General features: G+C 47.5%; 1 protein-coding gene across 3 annotated transcripts in view; it reads left to right on the top strand.

The window, feature by feature from the left end:
- The window catches only part of LOC118092842 (lysosomal alpha-glucosidase), a 39,436-nt gene that overhangs the window by 10,174 nt on the left and 2,506 nt on the right, over positions 1-26,756 (top strand). For all 3 annotated transcript variants that reach the window (XM_035131451.2, XM_035131450.2, XM_035131452.2), the window contains exons 2-19: positions 3,578-4,109; positions 5,812-5,957; positions 6,249-6,414; positions 7,348-7,444; positions 9,055-9,174; positions 9,987-10,105; positions 10,975-11,106; positions 11,759-11,869; positions 13,729-13,842; positions 15,849-15,933; positions 16,151-16,268; positions 16,435-16,568; positions 18,614-18,765; positions 19,666-19,814; positions 20,915-21,056; positions 22,169-22,267; positions 24,046-24,210; positions 25,909-26,055. In XM_035131451.2, coding sequence (XP_034987342.2) covers positions 3,588-4,109; positions 5,812-5,957; positions 6,249-6,414; positions 7,348-7,444; positions 9,055-9,174; positions 9,987-10,105; positions 10,975-11,106; positions 11,759-11,869; positions 13,729-13,842; positions 15,849-15,933; positions 16,151-16,268; positions 16,435-16,568; positions 18,614-18,765; positions 19,666-19,814; positions 20,915-21,056; positions 22,169-22,267; positions 24,046-24,210; positions 25,909-26,055 — 2,718 coding nt within the window. In that variant the 5' untranslated portion in view covers positions 3,578-3,587. The remainder of the gene's footprint in view (positions 1-3,577; positions 4,110-5,811; positions 5,958-6,248; positions 6,415-7,347; positions 7,445-9,054; positions 9,175-9,986; positions 10,106-10,974; positions 11,107-11,758; positions 11,870-13,728; positions 13,843-15,848; positions 15,934-16,150; positions 16,269-16,434; positions 16,569-18,613; positions 18,766-19,665; positions 19,815-20,914; positions 21,057-22,168; positions 22,268-24,045; positions 24,211-25,908; positions 26,056-26,756) is intronic.

Raw genomic sequence — 26,756 nt, 5'->3', positions numbered from 1 at the left:
ACGTCAGCGAGCCTGGGGCGGGGCAAGGGAGCGAAGCCACGCCCTCTCGCTCCTGCTCCTCTCACCCTCCCTCCCTCCTGCACCCGGCTCTTCCTTCCTCGCTCCCACCCACCCGCCGTACTTGGCGTAGCCACGCCCATTGAAGAATGTTCATTCATGCGAGGGAAGGAAGCGCGGGAAAAGCGGGTGAATGGAGCTGGGTGGTCTCTGTCCGTCTCTGTCGGCAAGGCGCGCGTGTTTCCTGGTGGTTTTGTTTCTGTTGAAGTGGAGAGGAGGGGAGGGGAGGAAGAGGCTTAAGGGCTGGTGTTTGGGGGGCGGGGTTAGAAGCCACATCAGATAACATCAATACCATTTGAATCGTAGGAAGGGAACCCATCTGAGTAACCCCCCTGCAATGCAGGGCTCTCAGCTTCTTTCTTCTTTGGCGATCACTCGTAGCCGAGTAAGATTGTCTTCCATAAACACGGTTTTAACAATGGGTCCGTAAGTGACTGTGGAGGCCAATTCTGGATCCACACGTCCTTCCACAGTGGGGACATTGGATTCCAGGCGGGAGTTGATCACGGTGAGGGGTCTGAGCTGAGGCATCCATGACACATGGCCATCCAATAATAATAGTAATTGCCAGGGGCTATTGAAGCGCTGCTGTCAATTACAAATCAGCCTGCTGTTTGCAACAGTTTTCTTTGTGTGCACAAGTTATGGTCAAACCCCCACCTGGAGTCCCTTGTCCAGTTCTGGGCACAATAGTTTTAAGAAGGATATTGATGGAGATTCTGACTAAATGCTAGGAAGAGCTTTCTGACAGTAAAACTCCATGGGAGGTTTTTAAACAGAGGTTGGATGGCCATCTGTCAGGTATTCTTTAGCTGTGATTCCTGCATTGCAGGGGGTTGGACTAGATCAGGGGTCAGCAACCTTTTGGTTGGTCCACCATCCCTCAGACCATGTGGTGAGCCGGACTATATTTTGAAAAAAATATGAACAAATTCCTATGCCCCACAAATAACCCAGAGATGCATTTTAAGTAAAAGCACATATTCTACTCATGTAAAAACACCAGGCAGGCCCCACAAATAACCCAGAGATGCATTTTAAAGAAAAGGGCACATTCTACTCATTTAAAAACACGCTGATTCCAGGACCGTCCGCAGGCGGGATTGAGAAGGCGATTGGGCTGCATCCGGCCCACGGGCCTTAGGTTGCCTACCCCAGGACTAGTGAGAAAACAATTCATAGATCTAATGAATTGGTCTCTTATTTGTTCTTTCACAATAGCAGTATAGTCTTATACAACTCTTTTTAGATGTAAACTAGTTCTGTCAGTCTTTTAAGGTTGCTCAGTACCCTTTTCTATGTGGTATAACGAACAGTGCTCCCTCCTACCCCTGTTCATTTATCTGTTAGTAGCCCTATGTTATGTTTTGTTTAAATCAGATTGGTTTGGGACGTCTGCATACAGTATTTGAATTCCTCCTCTAAAACAGCTTTAAAAACAATCATTTTGGTTTTTTGCCACAGTAGGAAAGCAAGAAAACACTTTCGCTTTCTATTTCTCCAAAGTGAGATCAAAGAAATCAAAGGGTGTGTGTTTGTGTGTGATAGAACAATGCCTGAAAAACAGAGACAGAGTGTGTTCAAGAGCCCTGATTGGGGGAAAGGTAGCAAGTTCTGCCCTAGAGTGATAGTGCTGAATTTTGCGCCTTGCAAGAATGGCTTTTCTGTGTGGCCCTGTATGTACTTTGGGGGGGGGGGGGTATTTCTATGAAACTTAAAGCACAACCAGTGCAGGTCTACTCAGAAATAACTTTGGGTTGCGAAGTGTTTACGCTGCTTCTTTTGCATGGAAAGGACACTTACAAATTGTTGTGCTATTAGGCAGGCTTTTACTTATCATCACCATCATCAATTTTGTTGCTGTTTCCTAAATACCAGTCTGTCTCCAGGCAGTACACAAAAATATTAAAAACACATGTTTCAAATAAAAGCATTTAAAAAAAGCTGGCAGGAGTAATTAACAATTGTTGCGCAACAAAAAACAACTCAGCCTCTAAAAAGCAAACAGCGTTACTGTTTGCCACAGCTAAGAATGCAACCCAGGCATATAAGCCACGGAATCCAGCTCATGGTGTTGCTGGGAGCAGGCTCAAAAATATATTCTGCTGAAAACAAATACAAGAGCTTATTCTAGGAGGTTTGCGGTAGTGCCATCCAACAGTTGCAAGGCAGAAGGCTTTATTCCTTCCTGCTGTTACCATTATCAAGCGGAGACACATGGAGGTATGGTTGGGGAGGTGGATTTGTTTTAGCTCTCCCAAGAGGTGAGCCCAGTCGCAGCAAAATAAGGAAGCACAGGTTGACTGCAAGGTTGTTTGACATGTGTGTATATGTTGCTTTTTAAAGCTGCTGCCCTCAAGACTGATAAAACCAAGTAGGTTATTGAGATGCTAACATAAGAACATAAGCAGGCCAATGGCCCATCTTATTCCTGGTCAGTCACTGACAGTTTAGATCAGGGGTCAGCAAACTTTTTCAGCCGTGGGCCAGTCCACTGTCCCTCAGACCATGTGGTGGGCCGGACTATATTTTTTTTGGGGGGGGGATTTGAACGCATTCCTATGCCCCACAAATAACCCAGAGATGCATTTTAAATAAAAGCACACATTCTACTCATGTAAAAACACCAGGCAGGCCCCACAAATAACCCAGAGATGCATTTTAAATAAAAGGGCACATTCTACTCATGTAAAAACACACTGATTCCTGGACCGTCCGCAGGCTGGATTTAGAAGGTGATTGGGCCAGATCCGGCCCCCGGGCCTTAGTTTGCCTACCTATGGTTTAGATCTTATATGTGAAATTAATAATATTAAACATATTAAAGGTATCCTGACATGCAGCACCTTACATTTGTTTACATTGCATGACATTCATGTTTTTACCACCCATTCACTCAGTTTGGAAAAGTCCTTTGGGAGCTTTTTCCTGAACAATTTAGTATCGTCAGCGAATGTGACCACCTCATTTCTCCCCTGTAACTCTAGATCTTTTATGAACAAGTTAAAAACCACACATACCAAAAATGTTTCTTAGGACACTCTACTTAATTTCCTACTTTCGTTGTGTCAGTTACTACAGCAGGAATAGGGAACCTGTCCTCCAGAAATTTTGTTGTACTACAACTCCCATCATCCCTCAACATTGACCACACTGGCTGGGGCTGATGGGAGTTGGAGTCCGATAATGTTTGGAGGTTCACAGGTTTCCTTGTTTTAAAGCCTAAAAACCACACTTGGAATTAAAGATCTTAAGCAGCTTTACAGGCTCATGTTCAGTTTCCACGCTTGTGAAAGATGCTGGCAGTTAGGGAAGCTGTTTAAAAACTGGCAAGTTGTGCTCAGTTTTATTGATCCAGTCAGCAGTTAAGCAGCTGCACTTTGGGCTGTGTGAACTTTCTGAATAGTCTTCAGTAGTCCAATGTCAAAGTTACTGCACTTATTTCTTCAGTTCCTGTGGTTGCGAATAAGAGAAATATTGTCACAGTGGGTTTCTTCTTCCTTTCTCCTTCCTCATCCAGCACGCAGAAAATGAAGTCCTATCAGAAGCTGACAGCAGATGTCCCCCAAATCACAGAATCTGGAGAGGAGGCCGCTGATGGGAAACCGCTGTGTCATCAGAAGTTGTCCACTTGGTGGCTGGGTGGGGGCCTCCTAACAGTGGCCGCCCTGCTTAGCGGGGTAACTGTCTGGGTTCTCGGGCAGATCTGGTGGGGTCAGCACGGAACACTGCCCCTGACCAAGTGTGTCTCCATCCCAGAAAGCCTCCGCTTTGACTGTTTCCCAGAGAGAAGCACAGTCGTGACGCGGGAGCTGTGCGAGGCCCGGGGCTGCTGCTTCGTCGATGGTGACTGGCCTTCAGGCAGCGCGAGGGGGGTACCCTGGTGCTTCTACCCGCCTGACTTCCCCAGCTACACCTTGGGCAGCCTGAATGAAACTAAGCTAGGAGTGCGAGGTTTTCTGACCAGGAAGGCAAAGACCTATTACCCGAAAGATGTTGAGAAGCTGCAGCTCAGCGTGGAGTTTGAAACAGATGCCCGGCTACATGTCAAGGCGAGTTGTGTCCTATGGGTTATTGTTCCCAGAGCTGCCATTTTCCACTTTTAATCATACTGACCCTTCACAAGGGAGCACACATTTTGCTTGCAGAAGGTCCCTGGCACCCCCAAGGGAAAGGGCCTCTCAAATTCTGGAGAGCAGTTGCCAGTCTCTGTATGCTCGGGTTGGGCAACCAGGGGCCCTCCAGATGTTGCCAGGCTCCTGTTATGCCTGACCATTGACCATGATGGCTGGGGCTGATGGGAGTTGGAGCCCGGCAACTTCTGGAGAGCAACAAGTCCACCGTTCCTGCGCTAGATTAAATGATGAATCACGTTATTCAGTGATATTCAAGTAGTTTAGGGTGCGCTGAAATGAAAATAGGTAAAGATTTCTCACTAGCTCCAACAACGTTCCATTCTGCATGCTGTCTATTCCAGGACTGGAGAATCAATGTTGGACTCCAGCTCCTGCCAGCCCCTTGCAGCATGGCCAATGGACAGGGATTCTGGGAGTTGTATTCTCAAAACATCTGGGGGTGGGAGTGCACTGGCTCCGCACCCAGATCAGCTCTGCCATTTTCAGCTGGGTATTCCTGGTGCACAATGAACCCTTCAGGGCAGGGGTCTAGGGGAGGAGGAGAAGGGGCATACCTCAGTGATGGAGTATCTGCTTGGGATGTACAAGTTCCCAGGATCAATCCCCAGCTTCTGCAGGAAGGGCTGGGGAAAACCCCTTCATGAAACCCTATAGTCTGTGAGGAGACAAAACTGATGGGCCAGTGATCTGACTTCCCACGTACCCTGATGTTCATGCTATATGTGCTTTCGGAAGGGAGAGAGGCAGCGGAAAATGGGAGATTTGTACATGCAGGAAATGCTAGTTTTGCGCAATGAAAAATGCTTTTGAAAGCTAACAGACCGTGCCTCCCTCAGCAGGCTGCTGGTCTTCAGTCAGCCTTCATCAGCCTGGTGCTATCATCATCATCATCATCATCATCATCATTACCATCATTATCATTATTATCACCGTTATTATCATACATAATTAATAATAATAATAATAATAATGGTAATAAATACTTGGCAGTTGCACGTTACCCAAAGAACTCCAAACGACTGACAACACATCTTAAAACAAACATAGATACATTAACACAAGCACATTACGTTTACAATCGATGCAGTACAGCCGCAACTTAACACCCAGTTTACTGGTGTGATTCCAAACTTGTGCGGTTGAAAGCTGGCTGGCTGAAATTGTGTGTATCAATTGTACACAAGGCAGGTTTTCCTGGTGCGGAAAGAGCTTTTAAGCTCTCTGCCTTGCTGGAGGGAGGAGGGGGGCAGTTCCAAAGGGGTGGTTCAAGTGTACATGTTTTTGTGTGTACACTCCATCCCTAGCATTATGCCTGCACAAGATGTGACCATGCTGTACATCATGTTTATAATTTATTAGATGTCAACTGTCATAGACTGCTGCTCCCGTCCACCCACTCAGCACAGCCATGCTGACTGGGGCTGATGGACATGGTGGTCCAAGGCATTGGGAAGGCCTCAGGTTGGCAGAAGTTGTCTTAAGTGGTCACAATTGAAGACCTTCTTTCACTCTCACATCTGGCTTTAGGATCTTGGCCTCAGCTTGAGCCCTTGGCACAATTCACAGTGTCTTGCGTCTCCCATTTACCTGGGTGTGTCTATGTGTCCCCATTTTGTAGATCACTGATGCCACAGAGTCTCGGTACGAAGTGCCCCTTGATGTTCCTCCAGCAACCAAGAGAGCGGAGAATCCATTGTACACCATTGAGTTCTCCAGGGAGCCCTTTGGGTTGATAGTGAAACGGAAATCTTCGGGGACCGTGCTGTAAGGATCTGTCTCTTCCCCTCTAAATTTATGTATTTGTTATTCACTTCTTAAATTCATGTCCTGCTTCTAGGCTGATGCAGTAGTGTGTGAAACAGGCCTAAAGCAGGACCTCTCCTGGAAGGAGGGGCCTTCCCTTGGACTTGATTTTAGTATCCCACCACATTTTAAAGCTACTCTCTCTGTTCAGCCATGAGGACTAGAAACACTTTTTGGCAAGGGGAAACATAGGTAAGCAGCCTTTTTCTTATCACCTGTCCTTCCTAACATCTCGTCCCCTCCCTTATTTAGGTTGAACACAACAGTGGCTCCCTTGTTCTTTGCTGATCAGTTTCTGCAGATTTCTACAGTCCTTCCATCCACATTCATTTATGGACTGGGAGAACATCGAAGCAACTTCTTGCATAGTCTGGAGTGGAACACCCTGACCTTCTGGGCCCGAGATGTCCCCCCTACGGTACCTTTTATGCAAGATTGGGGGGGTCTTATTTTCAGTCATGCTGTAGGTTTATTGCCCCCTCCCTAGTCAAATGTTCTCTCTTTCCCCCCCCTGTTTCCTTACATGTTTGAATGGCCAAAGGTGGATCAGATTCCCCCATGCTTTTATATATATATATATATATATATATATATATATATATATATATATATATATGATTAATAACAACTGCTGAGTCCCCAATTCATTTCAGGACCTCGGTTGTGTTAGAGGGGTTAACCTTACCCCTTCAGGCTGCCTTCCTATTTAAAATTCCCTCCTTGCCCAAAGCGGCTGTTTGCCCCATGAGCCAATGTTCCCATGAGGTCCAATGTTTGTAATCACCGACACCTGGCAGAATCCTCACTCCTCCATAAATGTGACCCAGAGGGAAGAGGCAAGAAGATTCTGCTCCATACATATAGTTAACTTGTGGAACTTTCTGCCACACTCGATGGCCATCAGGTTAGATGGCTTTGTGACCAGGCAAACCCAGGGAGGTCCATCCAATGATTGCCCTCAATCTCCTCCTTGTGGAGTTCCTGGAGGCATCCAGTTGGCCACTGTGGGAAGCAGGATGCTGAACTATCATGTCTGGCTGCCTCTCTAAACCCAAGAAGAGCCTGTTGGATCAGGCCAATGGCCCATCTAGTCCAGCATCCTGTTCTCACAGTGGCCAACCAGATGCATCTATTGGGCTATCTGCAAGCAGGACCCTGAGCCCCACAGGAGGGGAGAGGGCTCTTGGGCTTGGGTTTTGCTTGCAAGTTTCCCACAAAGAGGCATCTGGTCAGCCACTGTGAGAACAGGATGCTTGACTGAATGGGCCGTTGGCCCCAGTCCAGCAGGGCTCTCCTTGCGTTCTTATGACGTACTGGCTGAAAATGAGTCTTGACTTCTTTTCGTTTTCAGGAGTCCTACAATCTCTATGGCGTCCACCCCTTTTACCTTGCCATGGAGAAAGACGGAGCTTCCCATGGCGTATTCCTCATGAACAGCAACGCAATGGGTACGTGTCCCCTTGGCACCTTTTGGGGTGAAATAATTTAGATATTTAAACCAATCTGAATGTTCTGAGCATTGCCTCGTGTGGATCTGATTGAAGGTGATGAATAAAGAAAATCAGGGAGTTTCAGGCTCTTCACTGGAAGCAAAGAGGAAAATGTTTGTAAGCTCATTTCTTTTGAATAACTAGTCAGAGGGTGGTCAAAAGTGGGTTTGTCTTCAGGGGTTTGTTTGTATTTTTTTAAAAAAATTGGGTGACACATGCTTTTCAGGTAATCAGATGGACTTTATTGTGCGGGAAGCCAATCCAAGTCACTGCTTTAGAAGAAACGGAGGAAAATGGAGCTTTGGAGGTGCAGCAGGGGCTTTTTACGGAGGCAAGAGCCATCTGTTTCCTGCCATGAGGCAGGCTCTTTAGCAACCGCTGGGCGGTTTAACCGCATCTTGCAGCTGCTGGCTCCTTGCCTTCACAGACAGCTGCTTCTCAACCCTCCTTGGCTGCCTGTTGTCTCCGACCTTCTCTCTGAGGGGCTTGGCCCTTTGACTGCGTGGAGACTGCAAAGCGGTTGATAGAAAAAGAGAGGGAGAGGCAGGTGGCCTGCATCAGCTGAGAGGGCTAGAGGCACCCAAGCAACCCTCCCCTTTTGGCCAAGCACTTCCAACACAGAGATCGTGTCAGGAAAGCCATGAAAAGTAAGGGAGAAGAGGGACCTTGGTGTGTCCCCAAGGGCTCTTAAGAACTAGTGGAGTGGCTCCCAAACTTTTTTGGGCCACTGCCAGCTTGGATCTATAATGTCATCCCCAGTGCCTCCCTTCATTATAGTGGTTTGCACAACTCACTAAGGAAGATAACAACATAATAAAGTTCAAAACAGTAACACTTAATTGCACAGTTATTGAAAGGCCAATTTATAAATTCAACAGAATTGATGTACTTGATCCAGTGATGCCAGTCTTTCAAAGTCTGACAGTCCTTTATACCTCCAGCAATTGATTAGCAATTTCCGGCATTATTATTATTATTATTATTATTATTACAGTATTATAAATGCCTTTAAAAGATCTGGAGGATTGAAGGATATTGAAAGCCATAAATTGAAATATCAGTTACAGTAAAGAAGGTTTCTGTTGGATACCAAGTACAAATCCTCTCTATTCTCCCCATTTTTGTGGATTTCTCCCAGCTTCCTTCTGCCCAACGATCTGCCCATTTGAATTCAACACTTCTTTTTATTCATTCATTCATTTGCTTAAATATTTATGCATCACCTTTCTGTCGAAGCTGTACACGGTGCCCAGCAATACTGAAATTCTTTTAAACGGGTTTTGTTTTGTTTTGTTTTTTTAAAGCAAAAGAAATAATCAAACAGGACAATTAACAAATGAAAAGTCGCAGTGTACAGAGCACACTTTCGCTTGTCCCACCACTTTCCCTGGGGAAAACACACTCTTTACTGCTGAATTGGAACAAACGTCAATTAGGTTTTCTGCGGATTGATGTTTGCTCTGATTCAGCACTGGTTTTCCCAGAGAAAGCAGTGGGGCAGATAGAAAACCACACAAACAGAACTGTGGACAAACCCTAAGTCTTCCTCTCTCTTGTTTGTCGCCTAGAGGTGGTGCTTCAGCCCGCACCTGCCCTCACCTGGAGACCCATTGGAGGCATTCTGGATTTCTACATCCTCCTAGGCCCAGACCCCAATTTGGTGGTCCAGCAGTACCAGCAGGTGATTGGTGAGTATCTATAGGCTACTCCAAACGCCCCTTTGTTTATTGTGCTTTGTGCTCTTGATAGTATGCAAACCTCTGGGTGCAGGCACCCTGCTTCGTTTCCAATCCCACAGCTTCCTGCTGAACTCCTGCAATTTTTCACATGACAAACGTCCCGGGTTCTCTTTGCCCTGCTTTCATTATGCTATAATGCAAGAGCGCCCCCTCCAGGTGGAAACGATGCTGTAATACTGGGGAAGCATGGCAGCACGACTGATAAAGTGGGGTGATTTCCGGATGGTCAGTGGCACATGCATACCGGAAATAGTTACAAAAAGAAACGAGAGAGAGCGTTGAGGAAGCAGTGGGCGTGGAAAGGGGAGTAGAAGAAGGTGACAGTCGATCCACCCACTCCAAAACACAGAAACAAGTCATCTACGACCCCAAGTGCAGTGATGATTCAGAGCTCAGTTTCCCCCAATGTATTGGATTATCCCCGCACTGGGTAAACCTGAATCATACTGATTGGTGTTGTTTGAGGTTCTTGTCATGTGGACTACAACAGTGTTCATCCATCATGGGTCCCTAGAAGTGGGTGGACTACAACTCCCATCATGCTTGCCCACCAGGCTAAGCTGGCTGCGGATGATGGGAGTTGTAGGCCACCCACATCTGGGGACCCAAGACTGGACTACGTGGATTAAATCGGAATGCAAATAACTGCAAATACACAGTAAACTCCGACCTGGACAAGTCAAAAGGCACAGGAGGAAGAAGACCGTGGCTCTGGGGCAGAGGAGGTGGCACACCTAACGCTTTCCTGATTTTCGTTTTAGGTTTCCCAGCCATGCCTCCCTTTTGGGGACTGGGCTTCCATCTCTGCCGCTGGGGCTATGGAACAAGCAACGAGACCTGGGAGACCGTCAAGGCCATGAGGAATTTTCAGATCCCGCAGGTAAACATCAACAAGGACCCTCCAGAATGAGAAGCTTGCAGATTCAGGTTAAGGGCTGAGGCACATGGTATTTTCCATGCAAAGGGTCTCAGGTTCAAATCCTGCATCTCCCAAGTAGGGCTTGGTTAAGACTCCTGTCTGAAATCCTAGAGAGCCGTTGACGGTCACTGTAGGCCAATTATTGTCAATGCTTTCGAATGCCAGTTGCTAGGAACCACAGGAGAGAAGAAGGCTCTTGGGCTTGGATCCTGCTTGTGGGTTTCCCCATAGGCATCTGGTTGGTCACTGTTGAGAACAGGATGCTGGACTAGGTCGGCCAGTAAGCTGCTCCAGCAGGTTCATCTTATATTCTTAGGACAGTATACACCCCCCTCCCTTCTGCTTTAGCCTCACAATGACCTTGTGAAGTAGGTTAGGTTGAAAGTGAATTGCCTAAGGTCGCCCAGTGTGTTTTAATAGCTAAGGCTGCAATCCTAATTTAACTTACTTTGATAGTAAGTTAATTTAATAGGACTGAGTGGATTGGATAATTTAAAAGGACTGAATTTAATAGGACTTACTTCTGAGTGGACATGGATAGGATTGAACTGTTAGTAGCTTTCTGCAGTTCTGGCCCAACACTCTCTAACCCTTTTCTTTCTTTCTTTCTTTCTTTCTTTCTTTCTTTCTTTCTTTCTTTCTTTCTTTCTTTCTTTCTTTCTTTCAGCTCAACTGAGGTAGCTCAGTTGAGTAGAGCATGGTGCTGATAATGCCAGTGTCCTAGGTCCAATCCCTGCAGGGCCAGCTGCATATTCCTAGGTTGGACTAGATGATCCTCAGATTCTCTTCCAACTCTACAATTCTATGATATCTATGCTTTCTTTTTGCAGGCTGCCCAGTGGAATGATATTGACTACATGGATGGCTATCGAGACTTCACCATCGACTCCCAGAAGTTTGGCACTCTCCCCCAGTTGGTGGAAGACCTTCACAAACATGGGCAGCACTACGTGATGATTCTGGTAACCTCTCTGTGCTCTTCTCACTTCTTTCTTACCCCAGTAATATAAATGCGCAATTCCAAGATAAGCTTTAATTTTTTCAAGCAAGGTAAGTAACGTCCTGTCACTCCGGTGTAGCTTTCATCAAAGGCTGCTGCTATGTTGGGACCCCTTTTATTTAGAGCTTTGCATTTCCAAAATCCTGTGTACAGTATTTTATTTATTTAGCCATGGAGGCACAATGCAATCTAGAAGGAGAATGGAAAAAGCGGTTCCAAGTGGCATTAAATATAACATTCTGTTCCCCATAAAAACTTGCATTGCCCTTCATCCATGGACAAAATCCTGTTTGCTCATAAGTACTTTTCAGCAAAGGTCCCTGTTCTCCCTACAAATGGCCTTTTATATAGTGATATGTGTGTTCCTCCCATGCTATAGAGCTCTTCCACCTGCCTGCCATACAGTTGCAGGGACAATGAGGGGGGTGGTGACATTATGGAAACAAGGAGACAGTAGCCTGGAAAAGTTGGGGAACCACTGCTCTAGCCCGGTAGAACATTTGAGTTTTTTGCCTTTCTTTAAGCAGGTAGCCAAAGATCCATTTGGTGCAGGAGGCTGGTTTCACTGCTGTCTGGATCCCAGCCTACTTGACCACCTTTTGCTTTCCCCCCAGGACCCAGGAATCAGCAGCACCCAACCTCCAGGCTCTTACTGGCCTTACGATGAAGGCTTGAAGCGTGGAATATTCATCAACAGCACCCAAGGAAAACCTCTGATCGGGAAGGTGAGAGCGAAGGAGCAGGGTGGCGTTTTGCCCCTTAAATTTTTAATACAGGAACAAACAAACCTCCTCTAAAAGTTGTACAAAAAGCAAACGGCCCATAAGGGGTGTGTGTGGAATCCACATCAGAGCAAAATGTTACAAAATATTAGGCAAGCTTTCAGCTCTGGAGCTCTTTGTCAGGCTTGATTGGTGGTTCCCAAAGGAGGTGGGAATTACCTGGGGGTGCCAAGAGGCAAGGGGGCAGCAGGGGGCCATGATGTGTCTGGAAGGTGGCAGCATGAGAATGGCCTTTTATGCAGCTGCTCCTCATTTGTGGAATGCTCTCTCCAGGAAAGCTTGTCAGGCGCCTTCATTATACATCTCTTCAACCAAGCCTTTGCCTGATTAATATTCTACAGCCTTTTAAATGTGTGTTTGGGGGGGTTGTTTTGTTTTTGTTTTAACTATTTATTTTGTGCTTCTGTCCTGTATGTTGATTTACTGAACTGCCCTGAGATCTTCAGATGAAGGGTGGAATAATAATAATAATAATAATAATAATAATAATAATAATAATAATAATAATAATAGACTATAAGGGCTCATCCACACGTGGGTTTCTTGGCACAGGATTGGGATTTCCTGTTCTGTGTCCAAGCGGTTTAAAAGGTAAAGGGACCCCTGACCATTAGGTCCAGTCGTGACCGACTCTGGGGTTGCGCGCTCATCTCGCATTATTGGCCGAGGGAGCCGGCGTATAGCTTCCAGGTCATGTGGCCAGAAGTGGTTTAGTTTTATTTTATTTTTGTCAATATTTATTAATTTTCAATTACAATAATCCAATGGTAGCCTCATTATATCAATGCCAAATAACAATACAGTTATTAATCCCAATCATTCACATGCCAAATTATATAATTTAGGTGGCCTCCCGCATGCTAGAATTTATGGTTTGATGATTTACTTTGTTTCTGCGTTCCAAGATCTTATTCCTCTCAATTACATCCCATTCAAAATAACCATCCCTTATAAAAACAACTGCAATATTAATAACATCCATTCCTCTTGACACATTAAATGATTTATAAACTTATACGTGAAGCATTCAAACTATATCCTTATTCCTCCTGTGTGTGACAATTAATTCTGTCCATGGTGTTCCTTCCTGTCGTTGTAAAATGTTATGTCTTTTCCCAGCCAATGCTTCCATCATGCCTTGAGTGGAGCTAATATGTCATTGTTGTTTCAGAAGTTCTCCATTAATTTTTTGTCCTGGTGTTTTCCCTGGGAAAACCTGCATTTTATTGCTGAATTGGAGCAAATGGCCAACTGCGGAAAACCTGATTGCCATTTGCTCTGATTTAGCAGTAAAGCGTTGGCTTTCCTGGGGAAAGCACTGGAACACACACACACACAAAAACCGCAGCTGCTGGGAAATCCTGGATGTGTGCCTAGAAAGATGGCACAAATGCAAGTATGGATGAAGCCTCAGACTTTGGAAAGCTGGTATCGCTGGGTTGAGTTCAACAGTTTTGTTGAATTAATTAAACTAAATACAGTAGTTTAAACTAGATTTTGAAGAAATGTGCAACTTACTGTTACTGTTTTGAATTTTATTGTGTTATCTTCCTTAGTGTGTTGTGCAAAGCGCTATTCTCAGTATAGGGTATTTTCACTGGGGATACTTTTATGGAACCAAAGGGGTGGTAGCAACTACTAGGTTAGATGGTAAACATGAATTCAAAAAAGAAATAAGGGTTAGTCTGGTGGGCTGGATAAGGCACTAACCTATTGCATCTGATTGGGTTCAATTGAATTGGGTTCAACTCTGCCTGAATTTTATCCATCAGATTTGTGCTGTTGTCCTCCCCATCCCCTAGGTCTGGCCCGGCCTCACCGCTTTCCCCGACTTCTCTAACCTAAACACTCACCAGTGGTGGCTGGAAAACCTGGAGAGATTCCACTCCCTCGTCCCCTTTGATGGCCTTTGGATTGTAAGTTCCTTCCTCAATCTTTTCCGGTTTCTAAACAGAAAAGTTGCAACAGTTGAGTGGGCACTGAAAAGGGGAGATGATGAGTATTAGATTTGGAGTATCAGAATCACAGAACTGTACAGTTGGAAGTCACCCCAAGGGTCATCTAGACTCCCCCCCCCCAGTTTTTCAAATTTTATTTATACTTTTTCAAGTTTATACATTTCACTAATTTTACAATCATTTTAACATTTCAAAACTTGATTTCCTTCCCCCTCTTTCTGCTGTTCCTTAAATTCATTTTTAATATCCTCTGCAGATCCAAATTTACTTAATCTGCTCATTTATTCATCTACTTTAAAAATAAACTCTTATCAGACTGCAGGTTAATACAATAATCCTGCCAATGATCTTATCTGTTTACAATTTATCTGTAAATATTCAATAAATCATTTCCATTCTTTTATTTAAAAAAGTTTGTTATCTTGATTTCTTATTCTTCCGGTAAGTTTTTCCATTTCTGCGTATTCCTTAGGTTTTTGTATCCATTCTTCCTTTGCTGGGACTTCTGCTTCTTTCCATTTTGGGGCGAGTGACATTCTAGCCACTGTAGTAACATACATGAATAAGTTTCTATACATTTTAGGTGGTTCTGTCCCTATAAGTCCAACCCCCTGCAATGCAGTGCCAAAAGCACTTGGTGTACCTGATGCCACCCATTTTATTTATTTATTGCATTTTTGTCCCACCTCTGTCTCCCAGGAGCTCAAGGTGTGGTACGTGGTTTCCGCCACTCCTTGTGGCATCTCCTGCGAGGTAGATTAGGTTGAGAGGCAGAGACTGGCTCATGACCATGCAGTGAGCCTTATATCTGAGTGGGGATTTGAACCCTGGTCTCCCAGGTCGTAGTCTGTCACTCTAACCACTCCTCTGACCCAGTGTGGGAGCTAAACATTAAAGCCCAGTGCCAGGGGTGCTGTTAAACAGCAGACCAGGTGCCAGCCTGGGGGAAGGACCATAGCTTATTGGCCGAGCAGCTGCCTTGCACGTAGAAGGTCCCAGGTTCAATCTCTTGGAGAGCCACTGCCAGTAGCCCTAAGCTGGATGAGCTTGGTATAAGGCAGCTTCCTAGCGGCAGTGTGGCTTAGTGGTTACCGTGTCAGACTAGAACCTGGGAGACCGGGGTTCGAATCCCCAATTGGCCATGAGGCTCATAGGGTGACCTTGCAGGCCCATCACTGCCTCTCGGGCTAACCTACCTCAAAGGGTTGTTATGTGGATTAAATGAGGAAGGGGGAAAGAACCGTGTGTGCCACATTGAGCTCCTTGGAGAAAAAAGTAGGATGGAAACACAATAAATGTGCCCCTAAGTTGATCCTGGTAAATGTAGTTTCTCCCAAGGGGCATTTCAATAGTTCCCCTGTGGCCTCCTTCTTGGATGCGGCACCAGAGGGAGGTTGTAAGAGACCTCTTTCTCTTCCCTGCTCCTGTTTTCCCCCAAATTAAGAGTGTCAGCAGCTGTAGCCGGGAGTGTGGGGCAGGAAAAAGGGGTTTGGAGGGTGGGTGAGTGGGTGGGGAGGAAGGGGGAGGAGGAGGGGCAGGGGCAGGCAAGGAGGCTTATGGGAAGATGAGGGAGGGAGGCTTGGGGGTCAGAGCTGCTGCTGGTGGCCTCCAGTCCAAATTCAGACTGGCTCAAAAACAAGCCGAGTTGTTTTGCACTTTTGCAGATGGGATGGGGAATAGCATGGCTTATTTCTGACCCAAACCTGTTTGAGGAGCTGGGGGGGGACACCCATCACTGCTTCGCAACCTATGGTCAGGCCATAACCTTAAGGCTACATTCACACTGAACAAACACAGACATCTGTGCCTTTGAAACATGAAAAAATGTTGTGTTTAACATGCTCATATTGGCTTCAGGGCAAGTCCCATGGTCTGCAGCTCACCTGTGCTTGCGGAAAGCTTAAATTTCTGTGGGCAGTGTGCGAAGTGGGCCATTTTGATCCGCCCCAATCTCTCTGCTTTAGGACATGAACGAACCATCGAACTTTGTGGATGGCTCCCTCGCAGGCTGTTCCCAGGAAGAGCTAGATAAACCCCCATACGTGCCCGGTAAGAGAGGAGATGCTTTAGTTCCTGCTGTACATGCCCATGATCCTACAATAGCCTTCTTGAGTGACTGCCTCTGTGTTTGCGTGCAACAGGGAGAGAGAGAGAAAGAGAAATGGTCTCCATGGGTCAACCACCCCAGACAGGAGCTCGTACCTGTTTGCCAAGTACACGCAATTTGTTGTACTTCCTCTAACCAGCCGTTCTCTTTCTCCACCAGCCGTACTGGGAAATTCCCTTTCCGCCAAGACCATCTGTGCCTCCTCCAGGCAGAACGCATCTGTGCACTACAATCTCCATAACCTCTATGGGCTGATGGAAGCCAAGGCTACTGCTAGGTAAGCTCCCATCGCCTTGGTGGATGGGTTTGTCTGGGGCATGAGAGCATCAGTGACAAGACATGCAGTTTCCGGGGCCAAAGCTAGCTGGCATTCCTTCCCGTGCTCTCGGCTTACAAGCAGACTTTTTTTGCAAGTCACCTTTTTCTCCCCTCCTCCCTTTCAGCGCGCTAGTCAAGATCCGAGGGAAGCGGCCTTTTGTCATCTCCCGCTCCTCCTTCCCCAGCCAGGGCAGGTATTCAGGGCACTGGCTTGGTGACAACAGGAGCGAGTGGAAGGACATGGTCTGCTCCATCCCAGGTAGGTGCAAATGGTTTTCTTTTCCAGCTGCGGACACAGCTCTTCAGAAAGACGCACGGAGAGCCTGGCTGTTGGATCAGGCCCATGGCCCATCTTGTCCAGCACCCTATTCTTGTGGGAATGTTGTGGATAGTAGGAGAGGATATATTGATTAAACATTCCTCACTCACGCTAGTGAGCTGGTTGCAGTGCACATTCCCTGTATATAGCAGGAAGCTAGTTGGTAGATTCGTTTGAATCTCTTGAGTTAAGCAATCCGGTCCGGCTTGTCCAGATTGGATTGTTCCTGGTAAATTCCCCTTTATTCCCTCTTAAAAACAATAAAGACACAACAGTCTTCTCTTAAAAGTAATAAGAAGTTTACTTACATTCAGTTCACAGTAGGATCCTGAAGGCAGCCTTTGGCTTGTAGTTACAGAAGAGAGTGTGCATTCATCCCAAAGAGCATCAGGAAGAGTCAAGAGAGAGAAGGGCATCAAGAGAAAGTTGGCTGCGTGACCAGCCCTTTATGGGGTCTCCCAGGGTCATGCCAGGGTCACACGCAGGGGGAGGATGCTCCAGACAGGTGTGCCAGGAAGTCCTCCTGGCTGGAGTAGCATCCCCCTGTGTGTCCACTCTGGGCAAACAGGAAATGTTGTACTTGACTGCTACAGTGATGTTACATCCCGCAATTCTCACAGTGGCCAGCTAGATGCCTTCAAGAAGCTCCACAAGCAGCACCCGATTGCAGCAGTACTCTCCTCTCCTGCAGGTTCCAGCCACCAATTTCCATAAGCATCACTGTCTCTGATGGTGGAAGCAGAGCACAGCCATTGTAGCCACGGATAGCGATCTTTCTGATTGTATTTTAAAGCCATCCAAGTTAGTGGCCATCACTGCGTCTTGTGGGAGGGAGTTCCACAGTTTAACTATGTGCTGTGATTCAGAGATCAGCAGCAGTGCCCAAGGCAGGAGAGGACCTTCCAGGGCAGGTGGACATAAGAACATGGGAAGTTGGTTGGTCCATACAGTGTAGCTTTGCCCACCCTTGTTGGCAGTGGCACTTCAGGGTTTTAGGAAGGGAGGTATTCCCAGCCCTGCTTGGAGATGCCGGCGACTAAGCCGACCCATCTAGTCCAGCATCCATTCTCACAGCCAGATGCCCCAATGGGGAGCCCACAAGCAGGGATGTGAGTGTGACAGTGGGTCCACTCTGGGTAGGACTTAGTTGGATGCTGTCATGGACTGGCTGGGCACAGAGGAATGGTGGGAGGCAGCAGCTGGGGAACCGCCAAGGGAACCCCAGGGGAAGAAGGTCGTACCTGTTTGCCAAGCCAGGGGAGTGGTGGTGGGATGGTGATGAGTGGTCAGAGAGAGAAGAAGGAGCAGACTGGGAGGAGGAGGTGTCAGAAGCTGGAAGAGGCAACAGGGTTTAGTGAGCAGGAAGAGGCTGGGGCAGAGAGCAGTCCAGACTCAGAGGCAGGAGAGGAGGGGGCCCAGGAGGCAGAGAAGAGGCAGGCCGCTGAAGAAGCCAGCGAGTCTCATCCTCCTGCTGCAACCAGCTCCCCTCCCCCCGGTCTCCCAGAACATGCAGAGAAATGAAAAGAGCAGAGGAAAGAATGTCTGCATGCTAACACAGTCTCAGATTGCTTGGGGGAAACCCTGCGGAGGAGGAGATTTAGGCAGCGGTGGGTAGACGGGGACCTTCAGCCCTCACCACTGCCTCTTTGGGTCAAGACCTACTGGGAAGAATTGCTAGGCCTGCACTGTTTGGTGTGTGTGTTTTTTACGGACCTACTCCTGGCTCCGGTTCCCTCCAGACCTGTTTAACCGTGCACCTTCAATTGGACCTGGGGGAAAACTAGAAGTCAGTGAAGTTTAAAAGCAGGCATAGTGTCCATAGGCAGGTGGCCGCATTCTGTACCAGTGGGGGGTTTCGGACTGTTTCCAAGGCCAGCCCCATAAACAATGCATTGTGGTAATCTAATCCGGAAGTCAGCCAGGCATTAATGTCAGTCGTCACCTGGCCACTATTAACTCCTTTCCCCCCCTGCCTGAATCCTCAGGGGTGCTCAGCTTCAGCCTCTTTGGGATCCCATTGGTCGGGGCAGACATCTGCGGCTTCTTGGGCTCCACCACAGAGGAGCTTTGCACTCGCTGGATGCAGTTGGGAGCCTTCTACCCCTTTGCACGAAACCACAACACCCAGGACGTGAAGGTGAAGCTGCTGGGGGCAGGACGGGGACTCGCGTTAAGTGTTTCTCAAACTTCCGGTCAGCTACTGCATCCCTCGTCCTGCACACTCTTTGAGATAAAACTTATTGCTTCTCTTGTTTCTGTTCATAAAAATTCTTCAGAACCAGAATTGGAGGCACACTTTGCTAACATGCAACATGATTTGTTTTCGGGTAAGACAGTAAGGGCTGCCACTCTGCATGAGTCTCTGCTCTGAGTCTGCCTCCCGATTGGGAAGCCGTGAGCTCATGCAGAGATACAACAGGGAGCCTCTTTTGAGTGCCGGTAACCAAATCACCCAGTTTGTTTTATGCCGTTGACATTATTTTGCTCCTTCTTTCAAAGAGTTTGGATGCAAAACATGATATCTGAATCGATCCTCAGATAGGAACTCAGAGCAGGGCAAAGAAGGCTCTGAATTCAGCTTCCCATCATTGTTGGGTTTGTTTTCTTATTTATTTGATTTCTTACCTGCCCTTCACCATAAGATCCCAGGGCAGGTGGCAACAATGTAAACATACAGTATTTATTTATTTTAAAGTTCAAGTTTCTGCACAATCGGGACCATTTTTGTTTGTTTGTTTGTTGCATTTATAACCCCCCCCCCCCCGCTTTTCTCCAAGGAGCTCAAGCTGGCGCACCTGGTTTTCCCACTCATTTAATCCCCACAACGACCTTGTGATGTAGGTTAGGATAAAAGGCAGTGACCGACCTCCAAGGGCAAACCCAGTGAGTTTCATGGCCGAGTGGAGATTGGAACCCTGGTCTCCCAGGTCCTAGGCAAGGACTCTAACCCCTACGCCACACTGCCTCCTTTGCCCTGGTTCTTCTGCATGCCCCCATTTAAGCCAATTTGCCTGTTCTTGTTTTCCACCCTCTTCAGGCCCAAGATCCCACCGCGTTCAGCCCTGCCGCCCGAACTGCCATGAAGGCAGCGCTAGAGGTCCGCTATGCCCTCCTGCCGTACCTCTACTCTCTCTTCCACCGGGCTCACCTGCAAGGGGACACTGTGGCCCGGCCTCTCTTCTTCGAGTAAGGAATCATGCCCGTTTCTGGGGGGCTCGCAAGCGGGCATGGTTCAGGGCCAAGAGAACAGAACAGCTCTCTCCCTTGCCTTGCCAAAGCCCTCTTCCCAGGGGGTGGGGGTGGGGGTATCCACAGGAAGTTCAAGGACCCTAACAGAATAAGGAACCCATTAAACCAGAGGCGGGGGAACTTTCTACTTGGGACACCCAAGCCACATTCACGCCACACATTTAAAGCTCTGTGCTGCTGCTTTTAAAAAGCAATGGCTTCTCCCACAAAGAGTTCTGGGAGTTGTAGTTTGCTAAGGGTGCTGTGAGTTGTTAGGAGCCCCTGTTCCCTTCTCAGAACCTCGATTCCCATTGTGGTTTGACACTCCCATTTGTCTCCCCAGGAAACTGGGAACTGCACCTCTTGGAGTTGCCATCATTGCATGTCTTTAGGTGCCAGGCAAAAACATTCCTCTTTACCCGGGCCTACGGCTATTAAATAATCTATGGCCTGGGAAAATGTGGGGGAGGGTACAGTTTATTATAATGGCTGTTTTATTATTAGGCTGTCGTGTCAGTATGCTTTTAATTTGTTTTTAGGCTGTCTTGTCAGTATGCTATTTATTCATTTTTTAAAACGTTTGTATCATTGATGTTCTGTAATGTGTTTTTAACATTGTACATTAAGATCTTTTGATAAAGGACGGTATATAAACTGAATGAATGGTAATAAGGGACTCCTAACAACTCTCAGCACCCTTAAACAAATAATTTTATTTATTTGTTTATTGTATTTATTATATTTATATACCACCTTTATATTCCAAGGATCTCAAGGTGGTTTATGTGGTTCTCCTCCTCCCTGTTTCACAGCAAGCCTGTGAGGTAGGTTAGGCGATGAGATGGTGACTGGCTCCAAGGTCACCCAGGGAGCTTCATGGATGCATGGGGATTCGAACCCTGCTCTCCCAGGCCCTAGTCCAACATTCCAACCATTACGCAACCATTATGCTTTATGGGAAGCCATAGCTTTTTAAAGGGGACTCGTGGTGTTTTTAATGTGTGGTGTGATTGTGGCCTTGGTTGACGGCATTTGTGGCGGCTTGTTCTCCCTCCTAGGTTCCCGAAGGATGTGGCCACTTACTCCATTGACAGGCAGTTCCTCTGGGGGCGGGGCCTGCTTCTGACTCCCGTGCTGGAGCCTGGCGTGAATTCGGTGATTGGCTACTTTCCCCGAGGCTTGTGGTATGACTACTACACGGTAAGAGCGTGCGGCCCGTCAGACCAGCCGTGGTGGTCTCATAATTTCTCTGCTTGGGTCATTTTTGTTGCCCCAAGAAAGGAAACTGGGAATTATTCCTCTGCTGGGGCTCAGAGCATTCACACCCCAGAAGATCTTGTCTCCCATTTATTTATTTATTTATTTATTTATTTATTTATTTATTTAATAAAAACTATATACCTCTCAATCGTAGGGGAAATGCCTCAACGCAGTTTACAAAAAAGATGAAACGATAAAATTATCTCTAAAAAAATTGCAACCATAATTTAAAACATACAAATAGTTAAAACCTCCGGAACGGATCCCGTTCACAACCAGAGGTACCACTATAATTACAGACACAAAGACCACCAGCAGTTAACAATTTTTTTTTAAGTGCATCACTGTTCAGCCAATCTTAATAAATGTGCCTACGGTTTTATTTCTTTTTGAAAGCAGCAAGGATGAGGCATCTCTTTCTCTCTCCCCCCGGAAAGGGGGAATTCCAAAGGTGTGGTGAGAGCCCTGTCCCTCGCTCCCGCCAGCCTAACAGCTCTCGCTGGTGGGCCAACGGGCTGGGTCTCCGATGCTGATCTCTAAATGCATGGCAAGGCTCATGGAAGTGTAGGATCTCCCTCAGATTAGGTGGCGTCAAATTTTCTAGGGCTCTGAAGACCAAAACCAGCGACCCAAAACAGGTGGCCGTGTGTCTCGTAGAGCCCCGACCCAATGTGACATCCTCCAGATCAGGGGTCAGCAAACCTTTTCAGCAGGGGGCTGCTCCACTGTCCCTCAGACCTTGTGGGGCGCCAGACTATATTTTTTTCAGGGGGGGAGGATGAAGAAATTCCTATGCCCCTGAAATAACCCAGAGGCGCATTTTAACTAAAAGGACACATTCTGCTCATGTAAAAACACGCTGATTCCTGGACCATCCGCAGGCTGGATTGAGAAGGCGATTGGGCTGGATTTGGTCCCGGTCCCCACCGGGCCTTAGTTTGCCTACCCATGCTCCTCCAGATGTTTGGGGTTGCTGGGAGGCTGGTAGAGGCTGCTGTAATCTGACCGCTTGGCATGAACCTGACAGCTCAGCCTCTCGCTGCCCCCTGCAGGGCTCTTCAGTGAACAGCAGCGGGGAGAACCTGAAGATGGCCGCACCTCTGGACCACATCAACGTGCATGTGCGGGAAGGGACCATCCTGCCAACCCAGGTGAGGCCTGATAGTTTCCATCCTCTTCCACCTGCCACCATGTGACTTCTCTTTTTAAAAGGGGGAGGGTGGGTAACCCTTGGCCCTCCGAATATTGTGGGACTACAAGTCCCATCATCCTCTACCCACTGACCATGCTGGCTGGTGCTAATGGGAGCTGAGGTCCAATGGCACCTGCATGGTCACACCGCAGTGCTACAGGATAACCTCCATCGCCAAAGACAGGCTTTGTTGTGATTTACCTTTCAAACAAGCCAACGGCAAACCACGATTGCGGGAGCTCATTGTTTAACCACAGCAAAGATGAACCGCAGGCCTAGCTCTGGACGGCACGGCAAACTGTGGTTAACTGCTGATTTTGCCTTCCCATACACATAGGAGCAAGAGAGGGAAGTGGGGGAGGCGCTTGGAGACCTGAGGAACTCTGTTCTGTTTGTGCATATTATGCTGCTGGTGCATAAATGCACAGTTCTGCTCTGTGCATATTACCTTATGCACAGAGCAAGACATGCCCCTAGCTTCCAGCATCAGCCCAACACACACACACACACACACACAGGGGCGTAGGAAGGGAGGGGTGATAGGGGCGCCCTGCCCTGGGCAGCGCGATCCCGAGGGCGTCATCGCGGCTGTCCCCCCCGTCCGCGCTGGGTGCCCCGCCCCCAGAACGCATGTCCCGCCCCTACGGGCAGAGTGCCTTGCCCCCAGAATGCGCACCAGCCCCGCCCCGCCTGCTCTCCGCCCCCGGTGCCGGAGCATGAAGCTCCACCACTGCACACTCCTCCTATACACAGTCCCTTTCGGTTTGTTCTCCATCCTAGGATGATGTGGCGTCCAGCCAGGTGAGGTGGCAAAAAGGCCCAGCCATTTGTCTCTACAGCAGGCATCCCCAAACTTCAGCCCTCCAGATGTTTTGGACTACAATTCCCATCATCCCTGACCACTGGTCCTGTTAGCTAGGGATCATGGGAGTTGTAGGCCAAAACATCTGGAGGGCCGCAGTTTGGGGATGCCTGCTCTATGGCAACAGAGCAACCCCTTTGGGTGTGTTAAATCGCTGTACTTAACTGGCCAGCCAAAACCTTTCCCTTAAGGAAGGATCAGCCTGGAAGGAACCCAGGGTATGATCCAGACTGACACCCCGTGCTCATTTAGAACAATATAATTACAGACACAAAGACCGGTTTAGTGTGATGTGCAGTGAAATCAAAGTGAAAGAAGGCCTTGCATACCACTGTATAAATGTTGTTATCAAATAGGTGTTGGACATTTGTTGCTGTGAATTTATGAACTGAGGCAGTATCCACACCGTACGTTTAAAGTGCTCTGGTGCCATTTCAGACAGTCACGGTTTCCCCCAAAGAATTCTGGGAGCTGTAGTTTTTTTAAAGGGTGCTGAGAGTTGTTAGGAGGCCCCTATTCCCCTCTCAGAAAGAGGCAGCCTGCCCCACTTGCTCGGGTGAAGGCAAATGCAAAGGCAGGCAGACACAACACCTTCACAGGCTTCCTCTGCCAAGGCTCTGGGGCTGGGCTGCAGGAGCTCCTTCACCTGAGCAAGCAGGCCGCTTCCTTCCCTTCCTCCTGGTTGCTCCTCCCTCCCTCCCTCCCCATCCCAGCCCCCTTTTCAGACTTTCTCAGTGTTACTTCAGACATCGTGATGTGTCACTAGATCACGATGGATAGCTGGTCACCATGTTGAAAACCAGACATCGCCCAGCCCTAGTCGGGGCTGCTTTCAGTGAATCTGGATTTCACACGCTGATCTCTTTCCCTCTCAGAAACCCGGAGGCAGCACAGCAGTGGGCAGTGGGAATGCTCTTCACCTGATTGCGGCCCTGTCGCAGAACGCCAATGCCTGGGGAGACCTTTACTGGGATGACGGCGAGAGCCTGGACACGTTCGCCAAGGGCGACTATTCTTACTTCGTGTTCAATGTCACACAGGTAAGAAGAACCCCTTTGTCCTGCTGTGGTGTGACGAGCAAGTTACTTAAAGTGGTTAGTTACACTGTAACCCGAAGTGTTTGTACCCCGAGGTACCACTGTATTTATTCACTTAGAACCTTTTTACCCTGCTCTTCGGCAAAAGGAAGGCTCCCAGAACAGCTTGCATGAAATAAATTGAAACAAGACAGTCCCTTCCCACTGGTCTATGATCTAAAAAAGCATGGCACACGAGGGGAATGTGACAAGGAAGATGAAGAGGGATTAAACATCTCCCGCTTGGACTACTGCAATGCGCTCTACGTGGGGCTACCTTTGAAGGTGACTCGGAAACTACAACTAATCCAGAATGCGGCAGCTAGACTGGTGACTGGGAGCGGCTGCCGAGACCACATAACACCGGTCTTGAAAGATCTACATTGGCTCCCAGTACGTTTCTGAGCACAATTCAAAGTGTTGGTGCTGACCTTTAAAGCCCTAAATGGCCTCGGTCCAGTATACCTGAAGGAGCGTCTCCACCTCCATCATTCTGCCCGGACACTGAGGTCCAGCACCGAGGGCCTTCTGGTGGTTCCCTTGTTGCGAGAAGCCAAGTTGCAGGGAACTAGGCAGAGGGCCTTCTCGGTGGTGGCGCCTGCCCTGTGGAACGCCCTCCCAACAGATGTCAAAAAGGAAAACAACTACCAGACTTTTAGAAGACATCTGAAGGCAGCCCTGTTCAGGGAGGCTTTTAATGTTTTAATGTTTAATAGATTGTTGTGTTTTATTCTTCTGTTGGAAGCCGCCCAGAGTGGCTGGGGAGACCCGGCCAGATGGGCGGGGTATACATAATAAATTATTATTATTATTATTATTATTATTATTATTATTATTATTATTATTATTATACCATTGCACAATAGGGGCAGGAGGAGCCTGATGGAGCCGGGCTTTTAGCAAAGGAGGCAGAGTGAGCCCCGCTTCTCATCTCTGCCCCTGAGGCAGTCTGGGGGAAGGTGATGCTTGAGGGCAGTAGTTCTCACAAATTGTGGCATACCACACTGATGTGGCAGTAGAGGGTGCCAAGTGTGGCAGGAAGATTCAATGACAATCAACAAAAAATTTAAACATTTCAGTGTAGTATCAATTTTTATTTTTATTTTTGTAGAATATGGATAGATATCTTTTCAAAAATGAGAGCAAGAGCAGCAAGTGATACTGCAAACAATCCTAATTGTGTTTTCTGATATATTTCTTCTCACTAAAAAGATGTGGCACAAGCAATTTTTTTATTCTGAAAGTGTGGTCCAGAGAAAAAAGTTTGCAAACCACTGCCTTAGGGTGAGGACCTGGCCTACCACAGCAGAACCAGTAGAGTGAGCCCTGCTTCCCATCTCTCTTCCGCTGATGTCAACCGACCTTGAGAAGTTCTCACCTGCATTTTCGGTGGGAGGCTGGTAGGGGCTTCCCTAGTCGATCCTCCCTCCCTCCCTGCATGCCCAGACCTAGAGCTCCCGCTTCAAATCTAGCAGATCTTTTCCTGTGGCCTCGTCAGATGACAATCACTTCTTCTCTTCCTTTACCAACAGCCCCAGAGGCTCTGCACAGGCAATCCAATATTAGCAGCAGGGAAGAGAAGAGAGGAGTTGAGTGTGTTTGCTTAAGCAGGGAGGCAGCTATGATCAGGGAGTTCCCACTTTTTTTGTCTTTTCCTTCCAGAACACATTCACTTCCACTGTCCTGCATTCCAATGCGGGAGCCACGTACGTCACAGTCGATGCGCTGAGTGTCTACGGGGTCCGGGAAGAGCCAAAGACAGTCACTGTCAATGGCAAGGAGAGGCCTTTTACCTATCTGACAAACCAGGTAACTTGACAGGCAGCTTGGATGTGCAGCCAGTGGGTGCTAGAGGCAGGGTCTTGTCTGTGTTGGCACCTAGAATCTGGCAAGCCCTCCCAAGAGAGGCCCATCACTGCTTGTTTTTAACTGGGCAACTCGTATGATTCTACTGCCTTTGTTTTCTAACTTGGTCACTGTACTGTTTTTAGCTTTCTTTTTTAAAAATAAATAAATAAAAAACCCCCATCTTTTTATTTGCAGTTCTAATATACTAAGAGCAAACTCAGTTCTCCAGGGATAAATCCTTACACAGCCCAAACAAGAACGTCCACCCCCAAGAGGGAGGTATCAGCAAGGTTTTGGGAACCCCAAATTTTGCAGAAGTAGAATAGAGGACAGTTTTTTTGGGTGGGAGGAAAAAAGCCTGTCCCATGAAGACTGAGCACGTTTCTTAGTTAATTTTACATTTATACCCCAACTTCCCTCCTAGACCTCATACATAGTTTTCTTCCTTATTTGACTTTCACAACAGCCCTGTGGAGCAGGTTCGGCTGAGAATGAGTGACTGACCCAAGGTCACTGAGGGGGCTACAAGGCCAAGTGGGGATTTGAGCCCTGCTCTCCCAGGTCTTAGTCCAACACTCTAACCACTACACCATGCTGCCCACACAACGTTGTGTGTCTGTGGGAGAGGGAAATGTTGTCGAATAGGACATGGTTGGCTGTAA

This window comes from Zootoca vivipara, chromosome 14 (assembly GCF_963506605.1).
Source record: "Zootoca vivipara chromosome 14, rZooViv1.1, whole genome shotgun sequence".
Lineage (NCBI taxonomy): Eukaryota > Metazoa > Chordata > Lepidosauria > Squamata > Lacertidae > Zootoca > Zootoca vivipara.
The sequence above is the reverse complement of the archived record's forward strand: the minus strand, read 5'-3'. Positions and strand labels throughout refer to the sequence as shown.